Here is a 17,280-nt window from a genome sequence, read left to right on the forward strand (position 1 = left end):
CTCGACCGGGTTTAATTCCTCTTGGTTAAGGCTTTCTGGGTTTAGAAGCCAGACCGCGATTGGTAAAACGTGCCCAAATGCGGCCGCGACTGGTTGGATCTCGCTGTCTGGCCGGCGGCGTGGACGTCTTCGCCCTGGCCCGAGACTTCCTTTTTGCAGACAAACAAGCGTCTCTCCCCACCCCACGGAGTGGTGACGACCACAAAGATGCTGCTGAAAATACCATCATAAGGTGTCCAAGCTAATAAACGGAGGGTGGGGGGTGCTTTACTTTGGGCTCGACTCTGCCCTTAGCGCGGTTACTGTGTGGAAATAATCTCGTGCCTGTGTCTACACCATCCTCAACTTTATGAAGAGTTGTGAGTTCTTTCAAAGCACCGTTCTGGAATCGGCCCTCTCCTTTCACTGAGCGCTGCTTCCCAAGGCCCTGCCCCCAGCTGGGGGCGCTACCAGCCGCCCGCGGAGGAGCGGCGGCCGCCAGCTCCTAGACGCACGCTTAGAGTGTAAAGAAAGTAGGGGCTTTGTGCCTGGTTATCGTTGACATTTGGGCTCAAAATGCCCACGTCTTGATGAAATTCAGGATGAGAGCAGGCGGCAAAAACCCAGAGAGAGAGGAAAAGCGAAGGGGAAACTCCAGACCCGACTCCTGGGTCTCCAGGATTACCCTGTGCAACCCCAAATATCAGATCACTTTGGGTATCAGGTTAGTTTGTCTGCAGCTCCCCCAGTTCACCCGCGCCCCAGTCTTGACTCTCTGGTCACCGATTATTACATAAATTTGACCACGTACCCTCTCTCCCTCGGTCTCAACCGCTTTCTGCTCGGTTTACTTCCCCCGCGAGCCCGACCTGCTCCTCCCCCTCGCCTCACCATCTCCCTCCCTGGGTTCCTCCTCCAGGCCCTCCCCAAGAATCTCCCGGCCACCGACGCCCATTGGCTGTGAGCGGGGAGGAGGCGTGTGCCGCGCTGGGCGAGTTTCATTGAGCGGAATTAGCCCGGATGACATCAGCTTCCCACCCTCCCGGGCGCGCCCAGCTCATTGGCGCGGCGGCCCCTCCAGGACCCGCACATTGTTCCCCGCCCCCGCCTCGGCCACCGCCGCCGCGATCGCCGCAGCCACCGGCCTATAAAAACCGGCGAAGCCCGGAAAGGTGCGGATGCTTATTATAGACGGACGCGGCAGCAGCGCCCAGAGCCGGGTTCTTCGCTGCAGCTTTTGGGAACGAGCTCCTATAATTGCATCCACAGTAAGTGTCCCCGCCCCCGGCAGCCCCAGCCTATATCCCTAGGACAGACGCCCCTAGACTCTGCTGCAACCCAGGAAACTCCGACTCTGACCTTCCCCTCTCACCGCAGCTCCCCGTCGCCCAAAAGCAAGAAACTGGGCTACCACAGCCCCTTCCCGTCCAAGTACCGGTCAACTGGCTAGCTCCCTGCGGGCCCCGGACGCAGCACACTGAACCTGGACTCTGCGCGGGCTCTGGGTGGGTGCGTGTGTGCGCGTGTGTTTGTTGCGCGGTGTCGGTGAAGATAAGGTGGATCCTTTTAAGGAACCAAGTAAATACTTCTCTATTTAGATCTCCACCCTCCCCAAAGGAAAACCCTAGCTTGCCTTTCCAGCCCTGGAGATCAGCCTCCCTATTCCTAACTGAAGGCATAAAACCTCTAGAATGCCACCCCTACTGAGAGGCATCCAGTGCTGCCTGGAACAAAACAACCTGTGGATGAGAGCGGAGAGGAGGTGATGGGGGCGGAAAGAGAGAGGTTACTTATGTGTACCTGTGTGTCGTGAAGGAAGGCCAGAAATACGAGGTGGATGCGGAGCAACCCGCCACCCGTGCTGGACCCTGCGCTGCGGTGCAGGCGGGAGCGGCTTTTCTCTCTCACTTGACTTAGTGCCTCTATCTCCGTCTCGATCTCTCTCTTTCCTATTTCTTCTCCTCTCCACAGGAGGCGTGCGTGGAAACTCCGAGGGCCGGGGAGGGTGGGAGGACCCTGAGAAAGGTGCGACTATCCCTCAGGGCCATGGACTCGGACGCCAGCCTGGTGTCCAGTCGCCCGTCGTCGCCAGAACCCGATGACCTTTTTCTGCCGGCCCGGAGTAAGGGCAGCGGTGGCAGCGGCTTCACGGGGGGCACCGTGTCCTCATCCACTCCGAGCGACTGTCCCCCAGAGCTAAGCGCAGAGCTGCGCGGTAATATGGGCGCGGCGGGCGCGCACCCTGGGGACAAGTTGAGCAGCGGCGGCTTCAAGTCATCCTCGTCCAGCACCTCATCGTCCACGTCATCGGCGGCCACGTCGTCCACCAAGAAGGACAAGAAGCAGATGACGGAACCTGAGCTGCAGCAGCTACGCCTAAAGATCAACAGCCGCGAACGCAAGCGCATGCACGACCTCAACATCGCAATGGACGGGCTGCGAGAAGTCATGCCCTACGCGCACGGCCCGTCGGTGCGTAAGCTCTCCAAGATAGCCACGCTGCTGCTGGCGCGCAACTACATCCTCATGCTCACCAACTCACTGGAGGAGATGAAGCGATTGGTGAGCGAGATCTATGGCGGCCACCACGCCGGCTTCCACCCATCAGCCTGCGGCGGCCTGGCTCACTCAGCACCCCTGCCCGCCGCCACGGCGCACCCAGCGGCCGCCGCGCACGTCGCGCACCATCCGGCGGTGCACCATCCCATCTTGCCTCCCGCCGCAGCCGCCGCAGCTGCTGCGGCAGCAGCCGCCGCAGTGTCCAGCGCCTCCCTGCCTGGCTCCGGCTTGTCTTCGGTGGGCACCATTCGGCCCCCACACGGCCTGCTCAAATCTCCGTCTGCGGCAGCGGCGACGCCGCTGGGGGCTGGGGGCGGTGGCAGCGGGGGCAGCAGTAGCTTCCAGCACTGGGGCGGCATGCCCTGCCCCTGCAGCATGTGCCAGGTGCCGCCACCGCATCACCACGTGTCGGCCATGGGCGCCGGCAGCCTGCCGCGCCTCACCTCCGACGCCAAGTGAGCTGGCCGGCACTGGAGCATTCTGGCGAGCTGGGGTCCCGGAGGCCGCGTGGAAGCGAGGACTGGCGGGCGCAAGGGCCTGGGAGCTTAGTTCCTAGGAGAAGCACAGGACCATGGGCTGGGGTGGGGGGAAATTTTAAGGACTCTGGCACCAGGGACCGAAGCAATGGGGGCTCATACTGAGCAAGTGGGCAGTGAGAGGGGCGTTCGTTCCGGGACCTGATTCAGCCCTTTCTGGCTTTAAACAACGCTGCTCCGCTAGACACTGTTTTATACGGCGGCACTGGAATGTGCGTGCTCCCCTCGACCCTCTCCCCCAACACCAGATAAGTTTCTAAAAACTGGTTTCCCTGCGTAAGAGGCTTCACGCTGCCCGGGCAGCACTTCGTTACATGGGGGAGGGGAGGGACGGGAGCAGCGGGGACTTCCTTTCCTTCCTTCTTTCTTGGGGGTACGAGACCAGGGGAGGGGAAGACGTCGGGATTCGCCTTCAAGGGTCGTCTCTGGACCAAGGGCAGGGGCTACAAGGTGGATGCTGGCATTTGGTACCAGAAGCACTTGGGGTCGCGTCCAATCTCCAAGTCTGGGTAAAGCCACAACCGTCTGAGAACTGTTGTTGTTCCTCTCTGTCGTTCTTATTGGTTTAGGGGTTTGTGGTTTTCTAATAAATCTGTCGATGTTCCTTTTTCAACAGTACGAGCAAGCTTTATAGACGGTCGGAAAGAACTACTTGTGGATCGGAATAACCTAAAACTGTTGACTTTAGGGGCTGATTTTTTTTTTCTTTTTGGTTATTTTAAAAGAATCTCCTCGCTCCCCATTCTTTCTATCTCTAAGCAAAAGTGATGTGGTTCTCTTTCCCTATTGGGGGCAGCCATTGTGGTACCTAGGGGTTTGACAGAACTCAAAGTCTGTTGCTGTGAATATAGTTTCGGTTTTTTGGGAGTTCTGCAGACTTTTTAATTTTTGTCTTCCTTTGATGTGTAAATATCATATCAGTAATGAGGTAAGTGCGTGCTGCTAAGCTGTTTGCTCACGAGACTGCCAGCCCCACCGGAGTCTAAGCCTGGTTTCCTCTATGTTGGTTTCTTTTTGCCACGTTTAACACAAATGACAAACTCCACGTGCTTCCTGCGTCAGCGCGAATGCCTCGGCGCTACGAGCGTCGCAATGTGGGCTTCACAGCGTCTGCCACGTAACGTCCCTTCTCCGATCGCTGCCCCTTGCAGAGAGTGTATCACCTGTTTTATTTTTGTAAAAAGAAAAAATTGCTAAATAATATTTATTACTTGTTTGGTTGCAAAAACGAAATAAATGACCAAGTATTGAGATTTTAAATAAAATTTAAAGTAAGTTGGGTGTTTTCCAGCCGTGTGGGTAGTAGGAGGTGCGGGATCCGCCTGGGGAAGGGGTTGCAGGACTCTTTCCTGGGGCTGGATTTGGGGACAATTCCTCCGCGTTTGTCAGGAGAAAGATAACCCGGTTGTTTGACTATCCTTCTTCTACTAATCTTCCTCCCAACAAACTCACAGTCTCTTAAAAAAAAAAAGTTCTGGACATATCTCCCCGGTGTTTCTCACGTCTCACTTACTAAAACGGAACTCGTTGGTTGAGGACTGAGTTAGTTGAAAGGGAAAATTACCCTCCCGGCTCAGGAACTTAGCGCCTGGTTGGGGGAGTCGGGGACGCGAGGGCCGCACCTGCAGCGGGGGTCCGGGCCTTCAGGCCTCCTGCCCGGCCGCGGTTTTATTTTCTCTCGGCTCAGAGGTTGTCGTCCACCCCCAGCCGACTGTGGCCGCTTCCGAGGATTCAGCTGTGGACCAGCCACGTGGGCCCCCTTCCCGCAGCGCCAGCGCGTTCCGTCCCCAGCGTTGCTGAGCGTTTGGCAGAGGACCCGCTCCCTCCCCGGCGCTACTCACGGCCCTCCCCGGCGCCCACCCCGGGCTTTAATTGAAAAGTGTCTGGGGCTGGGAACCGCAGGCCGGGAGCGTGACTCTCACGCGGCACTTTGGCCTCGGTGCTCTTCCCCCGGGCCACCACTACCTTCTCGCGGCCACTGGGTTCAAGAACAGTCCAAAGCTGCAATACAAATTTAGGACGTTGCTTTTAAGAGAGTTCTGGGTAAAAATAAAAAGCTGTGGCCTTTCCGGCTAAGGAGGAGGACAGACCGTGTTGTAGTCTCTCTGCCCGAGGGCTTACACGAGGACGCAGGCCTTTGAAAGCAGCTACTGGTGCGGGCGCCGAGGAACCGTCCCCTGGCCCTGGGCCCTTTCGCCCACGACGTCTTCGGTGGCCCCCTGCGGCAGACCTCTGCACCTGGGGAGGAGAAGGTTTCCCTGGTTGGAGCCCCATTTGTTGACGTTGGCCCCTGAGCCCGGCCCGGGCGGACTCCCCTTGCCCAGGCCTGAGGGTGACTCCATCATCTAGCCAGGGGACAGGTGCTTCCAAGTCCTCCAGCAGGTACTGTCGGGCCGCTGACCAGAGCAGCAGACGCCCGGGGATCAGGGCTCATACAGGCTTCACTTTTCAATGTGGACTGGAAGGAGGCTGGGGAACGGGGAGAAAACGGACAAGGGTGAGGAAGACAGTGCAGAGCGGAGCCACAGCGCGCAAATCCGAGCAGAGGGTAGGGCAGGATCTAGTAGCTTTTATTTCAAAATCCCATTTGAAACGGAATGTGTTAAGAATTCAAAACTGGGTGCGGCTCCAGGCACTGACACACACACAGATCGTAAGGAAGCTGGAACTCGACAGGTGGAAACTGAGAATCCGAGGGGCTGGGGGGTCGGTTGCAGTCGCGACTTCCTTTACCCGGGGCAAGGTTTGGTGTGTGGGGCACGGGCTCCGCGTGTGCGCCGTGCTTGCATAGAGGACCAGGTGTTGAAATAAAACGAATCTATCTCCCCCTCCCCCTCCCATAACCAAGCTCTCCGTGGTGTCCAACCGCTGGCCACGCAAGACCTGGGCCTCCAAAGAAGGAGGGCTCTTCCCCAAACCACCCGCTTAACTGCGCGCCCAGACAAGGATCTCCACCACGATGTGTGAGAACGGAGTGTCTGCGGACACTGAAGAGTCACACGCGCCCTAGTGCTCATGGCTGCCCAAGGCAGGTGTCTCCTAGCCTAGAGTGGCCCCCGAGACGGGGATGGGGGCCTCAGGGCAGCGGCTGTGCTTCGGTGTAGAGTGGGAGAACATGTTATGCTACTACGACTTCTCAGGGTTCTTAACTGGGGAGCCACCACCCCTGACACACATCCCGAGAGAGGGCGAAGGGAAAGGGAAGTAAACCGTCCCTGGTGCAGCACAGTCAGCAGGGAGCCCGCAAGGTGGGTCTGGAGCCTTAGTCCGAGGTTCTCTTGTGTGCTGGACCGAACGTTCCCCCCAACCCTCCCACATGTGGCTCTCTTGGTTCCCCAACTCTCAGCAACGGGGGCCTGAGGACTTCAGTCACCAGCCCCCAAGGACTGCAAGATTCATCCTATCTCGCCCCCACTCCTTACAAGAGTTGGCTGACTTGAGGTTGAGGGGCAGAGCTTTCTGCATGGCCTCTGCACCACAGGGCACTGTCCTCACTCCTTTACTGGGCAGAAGTCACAGAGAAATGACGATCTCTCTCTGTATTCGCTGTTGGAGGGCAGGCCAGAACCTCTGAGGTGCTTCCCTGTGGGCCTCTGGTTCCCATGGAGTGGAAACTCCACATCCCTGGAACGGGCAGTGAACCCAGGGGCAGAGCAAAGCCTCAGATGAATGTGCATCTCAACTGGAGAATGTGTTGTTAAGACCAGAGAAGTCCCACTCTATGCAAGGGCAGCTGTAGGGGACATGTGTGTCCCCTAAGTACAGGGACACACATGGCCATCTGGGGCAGGAGCAGCAGGGTAGTTAGTACCTGTGCTTCTCATCCCTGAATTGCAATCAGTGAGGCAGTCCCAGCCTCAGGCATTGGATTTTAGAGCCCCCTGGACACCCTCCATGCTGGAGAAATATCTGTCTGCCTCCCAAAATCCACCCAGCAATCTGTCTGAACTTCCTCTACTAAGTAAACGCCTTGGTGCTGCATAGAACATCTAAGGCAAAGGATTTCCTGTACAAGCCCCACATCTCATTTTGAGTCTCTCTTTTAGTAGAGATTTTGAGCCACTCCTGGGCTGGACCCCTGGGAGCTAAGCTTTCCTCCTCACCCCCAGCCACCAACTTTGTCAGTGAAGGGCCATTCTAGGCAGGCCCAAGATGGAGGTCAAAGTTCACTCACATCCCTACACCCCATCTCTCTCTTAGGGGCTGCCATGTTGCTGTGTGGCTGCCTGAAATTGGTGAGGGTGAGGAGTGGGGAGCACTGCAATGAAGAACAGAGGCGGCAGAGCTGGGAGCAGTGAGACCAGGCTGCACCTCCAGAGAGTTCAGGGTACTAATAATAGACGTAGGAGGCTGGAAGAGGAGGCGCCAACATTTGTTGAAGGCTGGTGGTTTAGGGCATTGAGGCCAACCAGAGGCCCAAGGGGAAGCTTTACCCGTGTTAATCATTCAATTCTCACCCTCTTTGAGGACAGTGCTATCAGTGTTGCATTTTACAGGTGAGGAGACTGAAGCACAGAAGGGGTCAGTGACTTGCTGAGGAGCATAGCCAGTAAATGGAGGTGGCAAGGTTGTCATCGGGAATCTGGCTCCCCGGGCCATATAGGGGAGGTCGCGCCACCCATACCCACGACCCCCTCTTACATGGCAGCCCCCAGACTTTGGCTCAGCTGCTGCCTAGGGGACCCTCGGAGCTCCCGCCCCCTACGCCCTAGCCCTCTTAGGTGACGCTCCTACTGCTCTCCCGGTGCGCCTGGACTCCATCTGTCCCCGAAACTCCCATCTGGGCAACAGGCTGTGCTACAAGATTTGGGCAATTAGTGGGCTCGGGATGGCGTGCGTTGCGGGCACCGGAAGGGCCAGAGCAGGTGAGCTGAAGTGCCCCTTATTAGGGCGGCCGCAGCGCCGACAGGGACTGTCGTTGGTGTCCGCACAGCTGCCGCCTCAACCAGCCCGCGGGCTGCATCCCCTCCCGGTTGTACAGCCCACACCCTGTTTAATAATTTGGAAAGGAGTCACAAACTGAAGTGCCTGCAGGAGTCAGGCTGCCACCTGTGCGGGTCGCGCTGCAGGACAACCAGAGGAAGCGGTGGGAGCCGTGGTGAGCGGGGAGTGCGCGCTCTCCTTCCAGGGACTTGGGGCCCCGCAGACAAGCAAGTGGGCCGAAATAGCTTTAAGTTTGCAACCCTTGGAAGTGGCGCGATTGACCAGGACGGCCCAGCGGGGCTCTGGATTTGGAGACCAAGGCTTTATTTGGAGTCTTTGGCCACCACTTCTCAGCTGTTCCGGAACACGCTCAGTGAACTCGCGCCAAACGGTGCGCCGGCGTCCCCTCTGCCCTTGCTTCCGGGATCCAACGCAGGCAAAATAGCGGGTGGGCGCGGACCGTGGCTCCTGTCCTCGGGAAACGCGCACCCTGGCCTTCGCAAGCCCTGCCCACCCAGGCTGGGATTGAACCGCTTGCCTTGGACCGCGCACGACTTTCCGTTGCGGAGCTTTAATTCCGTGGCAGCCACATGGCGTCTGAGTCCACTGGGTGTGGAAGGAATTGGGGTCTCCCGAAAAGGAGGCACGCAGAACTTGCCAGAGACTCCTAAATTCGAGTGAGGACCAAACAGCGTGGCGAAGGAACGGGCGGGGTTGGGGCGGTACCGATACCGGCCGGGTGCACGCACTCGGGTTCATGCACTGGAGTTCGTGCGCACAGGCTCTTGCACGTATATGGACTCACGCACCTGATTTAGTGCTCATGGGTCCAACACTGCAGCAGCGAGCTGGTAACCTCAAAAGTGGTGGCGTCATTCTGAAAGCCTGCTAGGCCCTGCTGAGCTGGGTGAGCCAGCCACCATGGACAGCTCTGTTAGTCTCTTCCCTCCTTGGTTGTCCTGAGAGCTGGGAATCTGTTCCTGTCCCAGTGCTAGGTGGTACTGTAGGCCTGCAGCCCTTCCTTCTGCCATCCTCCCAGCCCAGCCCAACTCTCTGTGCCCTAGGGCTTCCAGGCCCAAGTCCTAGAGCCCCAGGCAAGGACCAGCCAAGAAACTCAACTGAGGAGCCAAAAACAGAATCATAAGCAATCCACTCCATCTTCAAAGCTTGGCAATAGACGGCTGTCTTACAGAGCATGGCTGGACTGGCCTCTCACAATCTGTGTGAGCACCCTGCGACTGTTTCCTCATCTGTAGATGGAGCCAAGTTGGGTGATTCCCAAAGCTCCGTGGCAGATCAGGCTCCACCCTGAGTGCCTGAGCCCTTTGGGTTCCCAGGTCTACCTCCCCACTGAGATTCTGGGAGCCTGTGACTGGCAGGGAGGGCGTGATGGATGGAAACAACTCCCTTTGGTGTTCATGTGTGGGCCAATAAAATTTAAAGCCTTTGCTTCAGTAGAGTGTAGACAGTTCTGGAAACAAGTACTGTCCTTGGCTATGAGGCTCCCCCAAGACAGAAACTGGCTGGGAGGCCTTGCATCTAGATGAGACGGCTAGGTGTAAACCTCAGAAGAAGGAATGGGTGGCTCAGTAGAGTGGATGGAGGACTTGGAAGGAAGAGGTTTCCAGAGTGTGGGAATCAGGCCAGGGGTGTCTGGGAATCGTGCACTGCTAGAGGACACTGAGGCCTACAGACTGTCAGGCATTTGGTCCCCAACACTGCTCTGAGCCAGGTTACAAGCCCCCAGAGCTGCTACCTCTTCTTATATAAATACAAAAATGGATAACAGTACCTGACAATTGTGTTACTGCTAGGATTCAATGGAACATCCCAGGAGACACCTCCTACCTGTTTCCAGCTGTGGAATGGATGCCCTGGGCCCAGGGCCTGGCCAGGGTCTGGTTGCTACCAGGTTTGGACCCTCAAATGTGAGTTTGGGCCCCCAAGAAGTAGCCATGGAATGGGGGGACAGGGGTTGAGCACCATGGAGACCTTGACTGGGTAGATGGACGGGTGTTGGGTATATGCTGCCTTGGCCAGGCTCCACCAGCCATGTGACCTTGAAGAGACTTGGGATTTGTGAGCCTTAGTGTCCTTACTTGCAAAATGGGTGTGATGCTACTGCCACATTCACAGGGAGAGCATCAGGTTTTAAAGGGAGAACCCGGGCCCTGGGTCTGCACATAGGGCATACCCAGTGAGATGGAAGTGTGCCTGGCTGCTGGGGTGTCATCTCATTGGATCTTTTGGGAGGTCCTATAAGGTGGGGTCTCGATTACCCTTGGTCACATGACTTGCCCTATAGCATCCTGATGGGGAAGCCCAGAAGTATTCCTGAGCTCTCTAGATAGAGTCTAGCTCTCAAACCCCAAAGTGCAGGGGAAGGTCCTGTTCTCACCTTCACAGGCTCTAGGGTGCCTGGTACAGGGCCTGGCATACAGTTGGTCTTCAGTGAATAGTCTTTGCATTTCATAGTGGAGAGGGGCCCACACTCCATAGAAAAACTAGAATTACAGAAGCTAGGATCAGAGAGGAATTAATTGGAGAAAAAGTTGCATGGGAAGCTAAAGTCCCAACCTTAGTCTCCCCTCCCTCTTGAGGTGAGCCCTCACTCTGAGCCAGGCTTGCTAGTCCCTCCCTCTGGGCCCCTCAGATGCCCAGTGCAGGGGGTCAGCGGGAAGGCTAGAAATTCTTCCTGCTCTAGGATTGCAGCTGGGAGCCAGGTGGGGAACAGCGGAGGGGCTGGGGGAATGGGGCTGGAGGCTCCGAACTCACCCAGGTATTCAGGCCAATGCTGCTAATGACAACACCCACTGCAGGCTAGGCCAAGACAGGAAGGAAATGCTTAGTGCAGCCCAGACGCTGGCAACCACTGCAGAGGGCAGGGAACTTGGAGCTGTTAAGCCAAGAAGACTTGGACAAGTACCTGGCCCTGGACTTATCCTCCAGCCCCTCCTTCCCACCACGCCCCCTGAAGAGTGTGGGTGCTCTGGCTCTACTGCCTTTGGAACGGTTTGTCATCATCCGCATACTTTGGGTATCAGCTCCTCCTACTTACTCACTTCTTTCTATTTGTTTGTTTTAATTGAGGTGAAATTCATATAACATAAAATTAACCACTTAAAAGTGAATAATTCAGTGGCATTCACGGTGTTGTGCAACTACCACCTCTATCTAGTTCCAAATCGTTTATAGCACTCCAAAGTGGAAACCTGTACCCATTAAGCAGTTACTCCCCTTCTCCTTCCCCCCTGCACCAAGCAGCCCCCAATCTGCTTTCTTTCTCTATGGATCGATCCATTCTGGATATTCCATATAAATAGAATCATCCAATACGTAACCTTGTATTTCTGATTTCTTTCACTTAGCACCACGTTGTTGAGGTTCATCCATGCCATACCAAGTCAGTGCTTCACTTCTTGTTAAGGCTGACTAATATTCCTTTGTGTGGATATGCCACATTTGTTTATCCATTCAGAGGTTAATAGTGTCATTCACTTCTGAGCAACTCCTCAAGTCCTGGCCTACCATGCTGACAAGTGGTCTGGGCTAGGAGTTTTAAAAAATATACATCTCTGGGCAGGCTGGGCATTCTAAAGCAAGTTGCTTGACCTTTCTGGGCCTCAGCCTACTCACCTGTAGAGTGAAAAGTTTGGCAAGGGCCATTCTAAGTTATAGTCCTCTGTGACTTCACAGCTGAGAGTCCTCTTGCCACTGACAGAAGCCGAGTGCCTTTCTTGACATCCACAACACTACCCTGTTTCCAGAACCCCGTTAAAACAATCCCTGGGGCTTGCACAGTACCCCCAGGGGATTAGGCCTCCCTTACAAGTTTGCCCCATTGAGTCTTAGAGAAGAAGAATCTTAATGAGAAGAGTGGCTCAAGTGGGTAGTGTTTGTGAGTTATGCCCATATTTAACATCCAGCCAGACTCCCATCAGTTATGTTTTGGTGATGAAATGGCCAGCTTACTTGTAGCATTAGCACGTACAGGTCCTCATTATGACATAGTTAACAGTCACACTTGAGGAAGTGGACATTAAACTAAATGGTGCAGATTCACCATAAATCAGGGGAGGGTACCAATTGATATCACTACTCTGGATCTTTTATTCAACACATATTCACTATCTTGTTACCCCATCTCCTGTTTGTGGGGGTTGGACATATACAGAGAAATAGAGTTAAGAAATATGCTCTTCCTTAGCATTTAAGAACTTGGAGATGGAGACCTATCCTGATTGGATGGAGGTGGTCAACTAATCTTTTCCAGTTGGAATTGAAGTTGGGCCAGGTGGGAGAGAGACTCCAATGTAGGGAAGGTACTGTTATCTCAAGGATGTTTACATTCCTTTGTGGAATGTGAAAGCTCAGTTAACTGAGATAATAATTTCACTTCCTTTCTTTTCAATAAGCCAAACTTAGCCTGGTACTTTCAATCCTGTTCTTCTTCCCATATTATATTTTTTATTTATTGATTTCCTTGTTTATTGTTTGTCTTACTCAGTGAAATATAGCCTCCATGAAGCAGAGACCTTTATTCATCTGATCAAAAATGTAGAACACTGCCCAGCACATAGTAAGTGCTCAATGAACATTAATGAATGAATGGATGGATGGATGGAATGTACTAAGCCCTTTTCCAACTAGTACAGAAGAGGCATGGAGCTTCTTTGGGACTCCCACATAAGAAAACAAAGTCTAATCTTGTGAAAAGTGCAGTGTTGAACTGTTTGCCTCCCCCCAAAAAAACCTCTTTTAAAAACAGCTAAGTCTCGGAGGCTGATCTGTATTTGCCCTGGGATGGGGGGTGGGGGGATCAGGAGGGGTGGCAAATAAAGGGTTTCTGAAATAATTTATCATTAGGATCAACAAATTTACAAAAACTGTAACATTTTACAAAATTATTATAACTGCAACATTCTCCATAGCTTCCTTGAGCCCCTTGGGTTAGTTTTTGAGCACAATTAGGATCCAGAACTTGAAGCCTAAGACTGACCTTAAAATTAAATGGATTCATAGTTGGACAATTGGTTCTAATCCTTTGGGAGCCACACTCCTTGGGTTTAAAAAAAAAAAAAAGACAAAATATTCAACTTGATGGATCTTTCCAATGGGAACATATCTGAAACAGGAAAAATGTTTCCTAGCAAATTAGCAGCTCCCATAAACCAGCCATGTCAATGTCACAAACAGAATGAGAACATGTTGGAGGGGGCAGGGCGGGTGGCTACAACTTTTCAATTCAGACAGCCAGTGAAAACCTTAACATTAAATATCCTTAGGGGGAAAAAAAAAATCCTCAGTGGTTGCATTTATTCCGAATGCAAAACTGTCCCCTTTGTTGAGGTCGACTGAACTAACTCAGCCAGAACAATGTCCAGTCTGCTGGCGGGCCATGTGCTAATGTGCTCATGCATTACAGGCCGCAACAGATGGCTGTGAGAACACTCCACCGGCGCCTGCCTGGGTCAGGATGCAGAGCCCAAAGCCTGCTTCCCAGTTCTGTCCAGTTATCAAAACACTGCTTCTCTTTGGATAGATGATGGCTGCACAGGGGGAGGCAGGCCGCGCCCCTCCTGCACATGCAGGGCTGGATGTGAGACCAGTGGCACAACTGGGTAATTATCAGGGGTTTGTTTGTTTGTTTATTTGAACCATATTACAGAATTGAAAAGTATCTTCATACAATTGAAAGCCAGAAAAAGGGAGACACATGCTATATTGTTCCAGCATGTTAGCTCATGGACATTGCTCTTGTGTCTAATCTTATGCCTGGGATTTGGCGCTTTGGGTGTAATTCGAATTTCTCTTCCTTTTCCATCTCAGTGAATCATGGAGGAGAGAGAGCGACCCCGCCCCCAAAACAGAACAAAACAAAACAAAACCCACTTTTTGCAACTACAAAGAAAGACTCCAGAGAAATTCATTTGGAAACATGTAGCTGAGTGGAATGCACCTGGCCTACTTCAATGTCCATCCCCTTTCCCCTACAAAGGAGAAGAAGACCCACATTGGCCATCATCTCTGCTCTTCCCACCCCCACCTTGAAGCAGAGGCTCAGGCAGGTGGGGCTGGGCCAGCAGCTGGAGGCTCACATGTCCTGGGAGAAGAGACAGGAGAGTCAGCCACTGTCTTTATGTTTCCCCACCCTGGAGCCAGGCTGGGCTGCCATGCTGCCCACTTCTACTCAAGGCCCCAGAGCTGGGCAGTGGACTCACTCAGCAAGTCTTCTTGGGATGAAAGCACAGAGAGGACAGCACCTCGGAGAGTCATCCCAGATCCACTCAGAGGCAGAGAAGCACCCAACCACAGAAAGAGCCAGAGAGGACTACAGACCCCTATGCTCTAACGTGCTGAAACACACATTTGGTCTTCCAAGTCCATCTAAGTGTCATGGTGTTTGGGGAGCACTGGGAAGCTGGCATGCACCCCAGCATCTCCCCACCAGCTGTCCGTGCAGCTCAGCATTCCTCCTGTTAACACCACTGCTTGGATAGTGGTGGTGTGTCCAGAAAGCCCTGCACAATCGTCATTGCCTGGGAGGGATATGCAGTCCTACAATGGCCAGCTATAAAGTATCATCGATGACTGGTCAGTCAAGTGGGGGCCAGAGAGCCTGGAACAGGTGAATTCTACCTGGAAGGGAACCAGGGGAGGCCAGGAAGAAAGGAAGCATGAGCCTAACAGGGCCAGGGTCATGAAGGTCAGAAGTAAGTTTGAACAGGGACACTGAAGGGTGTATGAGTTAGGACACAAGTGACCAAGAAAGCTCCAAGCCGGTGGCTTAGAAAAGTTAAAGTCTGAGGGAGGAGGGGTGACCCAGGGCTGGTCTGGAGGCTTGATGGTATTGAGGACCCAGTCGCTTCCCTCTTGTGGCCCTGCTGTCTTCAACACATCCTCATCTGTGGCCCAGAGGACAACTCCAACCATATTCTAGGAAACCAGAATGGAGACCAGTGGGCCTTCTGCCTCCCTTATACACAGAAGGTATATCTGTCACTTCTGCTCATGCTCCATGGGGTAGGACTTAGCCGTATGGTCACATCTAACTGCAGAAGAGGCAGAAAAATGTGCCCTTCATCTGGGTGGCTCTGTGCTAGTTGAAACTACTATTACTAATGGCAGGTGAGCAGTTACTGGAGGAAATGAGCAGTCCACCTCACATAGGGCTGACAAAAGCAGGCCCCACTCAAGCTGCCCGGCAGCCTCAGTGTCAGGCTTACCATATGCCCTCAACAAACATTTGCTGTGGACCAAAAACAGGCTGAAATCCTTTTTCTAAGGGAAAGGGCATGAGTTTCTACATGAGTGCTGTGGAAAAGAGAAATTTTAAATAAAAATTGTAAATTTCGATAACACTTGCAGGTTTGTAGGGCCATTTACATTTACCTTCATTGTCCCCTTTAAAATGAGGAGCCAGTGAGATGTACATGATCTCCACTTCACAGGCAAGGAGATGGCAGCTCCTGGGCTTGGCATGCTCACTATAAAGGCAGAGCCCAGAGGTCTCTAAACGGCTCTCTTTACCCTACTATGTGGACAGGACAAGCTCTGTCCCCACAGCTCCTGTCACTGATAAACTAACCTGTTACATGACCCCATTTGATATGGGCCTTTGCTCATGCCCAGCCATTGGGAAAATACCCCATTTTTCCAAGATCTATTGCAGATAATCTCTGCATGCTCAGTACCCTCACTGGAGTGGGTGCAGACTCAGCCAGACTCAGATTCAACAGCCCATCTGGAGCTCATTGCAGGGCACATCATCTTCCAGCTTATCCACATGGCCTGTCACCATGGATAACAGCCTAGCCCTGAAAGCACAGCTTTGTTTGTGGAATGTTATAAAGGAAAAGGGGAAAAAAACCTATAACCTACATAAGGCACATGGAGTCCAGTGGGATCCAACCTCCTCAAACTCAAGATGATGGGCGCCGAATGCAGACACTGACAACTGAGATGTACGCGTATCACCCAAGTGTAAGAACACGGCCAAGATCAACAACGTTTGAAGGAGCTATCCCACAAAATTCACATTCACCTAAATCATTGATGACCTAGACTCTTTCTAGTTCCGCCTAATAAAAAATTTTAAAACATGTTTCCTTCTTTCTTAATTCACACTCTGCCCCTTGTCCCCCATTCATTCTTCTTCTAAGATTAAACTTTATACATTTTGTTCTGCCTAAGAATTAATGTCCCATCAGTCCCATTTCCCTATGCTTCTTGAATTTCCAGGCCAGGGCTTGCCTGATGTATTAAAAGGGGTTCTGTTCATGGACCACTGCTCCACTGGGCCCTGCCAGGCAAGGTCCTGTCCTGACCTTGCAAGAGGAAGGCTCCAGACTTCAGAAGTATGTCCAGTAGGACTTGCTGCAATGATGGAAATGTTCATTATATCTGCATTGTCCAGCATGATGGTCACTAGCTACATGTGGCCATCAAGCATTTGAAATGTGGCCAGTGTGACTAAGGAACTGACTTTTAAGTTTTATTTCATTTTGATTACATTTAATTTGAATAGCCACACACAGCCAGGGGCTACTGTACTGGAGAGCTCAGCTATAGAATAAGCAGCCACAGGATGTCCTGGTGGTGAGACCTCACTGAATACATCATCAATCATATCCCCTTCTCCCAAACTAACACAATCAGGCCAGGTCCAAATGCAGAGGGGTTCCTCAAAGTCAGAAATATGTCTTTTACCATAAAACATTATTTGCATTGATTCTATTAGCAAGAAAAGCCATCATATGGTGCCAGTCAAGATCATCAGACTTTGCAAAGACACAGAGTCGGAAATGAAGGCCAGTTTGGCACAGACGTTCCAGACAGCGGTCTTGTCTCACAGCTCTCCAGCCTCTGCCTTCTCCCCAGCCCACCCCCACAAGCTGTGTTGCTTTTTTCCTTTCTCTTTGAAAAATGACCTTCTGTCTTCATTTTTAGATTTCCACCTAAATCACAAGCATTAATACCTTCTGAATAGTCAAGAAGAGGACAACTCCCCTTTGCTGAAACCCTCATAAGTTGCCCACATTTCTCCCTTCATTCAAACAGATGAAGATTTGAGTTTCAAAGTCCTAGTTTGAGAAGGCATGCCTATCATCAACAAAAACATCTCCATGGTTTTCCATGACCACCTGGAAAGTTTTTCATTTTTCCAAGATCTATTGCAGATAAACACATTCTTTGGGTCAAGACGACAGACTTCACACGACCTCAACTGGCAAGGTGCTACTGGGTCAATAACACAGCTAGACGCTCTACTCACAGTTTCTTA

The 17,280-nt window shown here is 52.8% G+C and overlaps 1 protein-coding gene across 3 annotated transcripts; it reads left to right on the top strand.

Moving 5' to 3' along the window:
- The first annotated feature begins 827 nt into the window (after positions 1-827).
- On the top strand, positions 828-16,101 carry OLIG2 (oligodendrocyte transcription factor 2). Of its 3 annotated transcripts, XR_008998326.1 has the most exons (4): positions 828-1,247; positions 9,812-9,925; positions 12,505-12,576; positions 13,827-16,101. XR_008998326.1 is itself a non-coding variant. In XM_036880298.2 (3 exons), exon 3 carries the CDS (start codon positions 2,026-2,028, stop codon positions 2,995-2,997), a length of 972 nt encoding a protein of 323 aa, XP_036736193.2. In that variant the 5' UTR covers positions 1,096-1,247; positions 1,357-1,484; positions 1,951-2,025; the 3' UTR covers positions 2,998-4,339. The 3 variants fall into 3 exon arrangements, 2 of the variants coding, with proteins under 2 accessions (XP_036736192.2, XP_036736193.2); XM_036880298.2 differs by lacking the exons at positions 9,812-9,925; positions 12,505-12,576; positions 13,827-16,101 and adding exons at positions 1,357-1,484; positions 1,951-4,339 and having other exon boundaries at positions 1,096-1,247; XM_036880297.2 differs by lacking the exons at positions 9,812-9,925; positions 12,505-12,576; positions 13,827-16,101 and adding an exon at positions 1,951-4,339 and having other exon boundaries at positions 918-1,247.
- Positions 16,102-17,280: the final 1,179 nt, after the last annotated feature.

The sequence above is a fragment of the Manis pentadactyla genome, chromosome 1, assembly GCF_030020395.1.
Source record: "Manis pentadactyla isolate mManPen7 chromosome 1, mManPen7.hap1, whole genome shotgun sequence".
NCBI lineage: Eukaryota > Metazoa > Chordata > Mammalia > Pholidota > Manidae > Manis > Manis pentadactyla.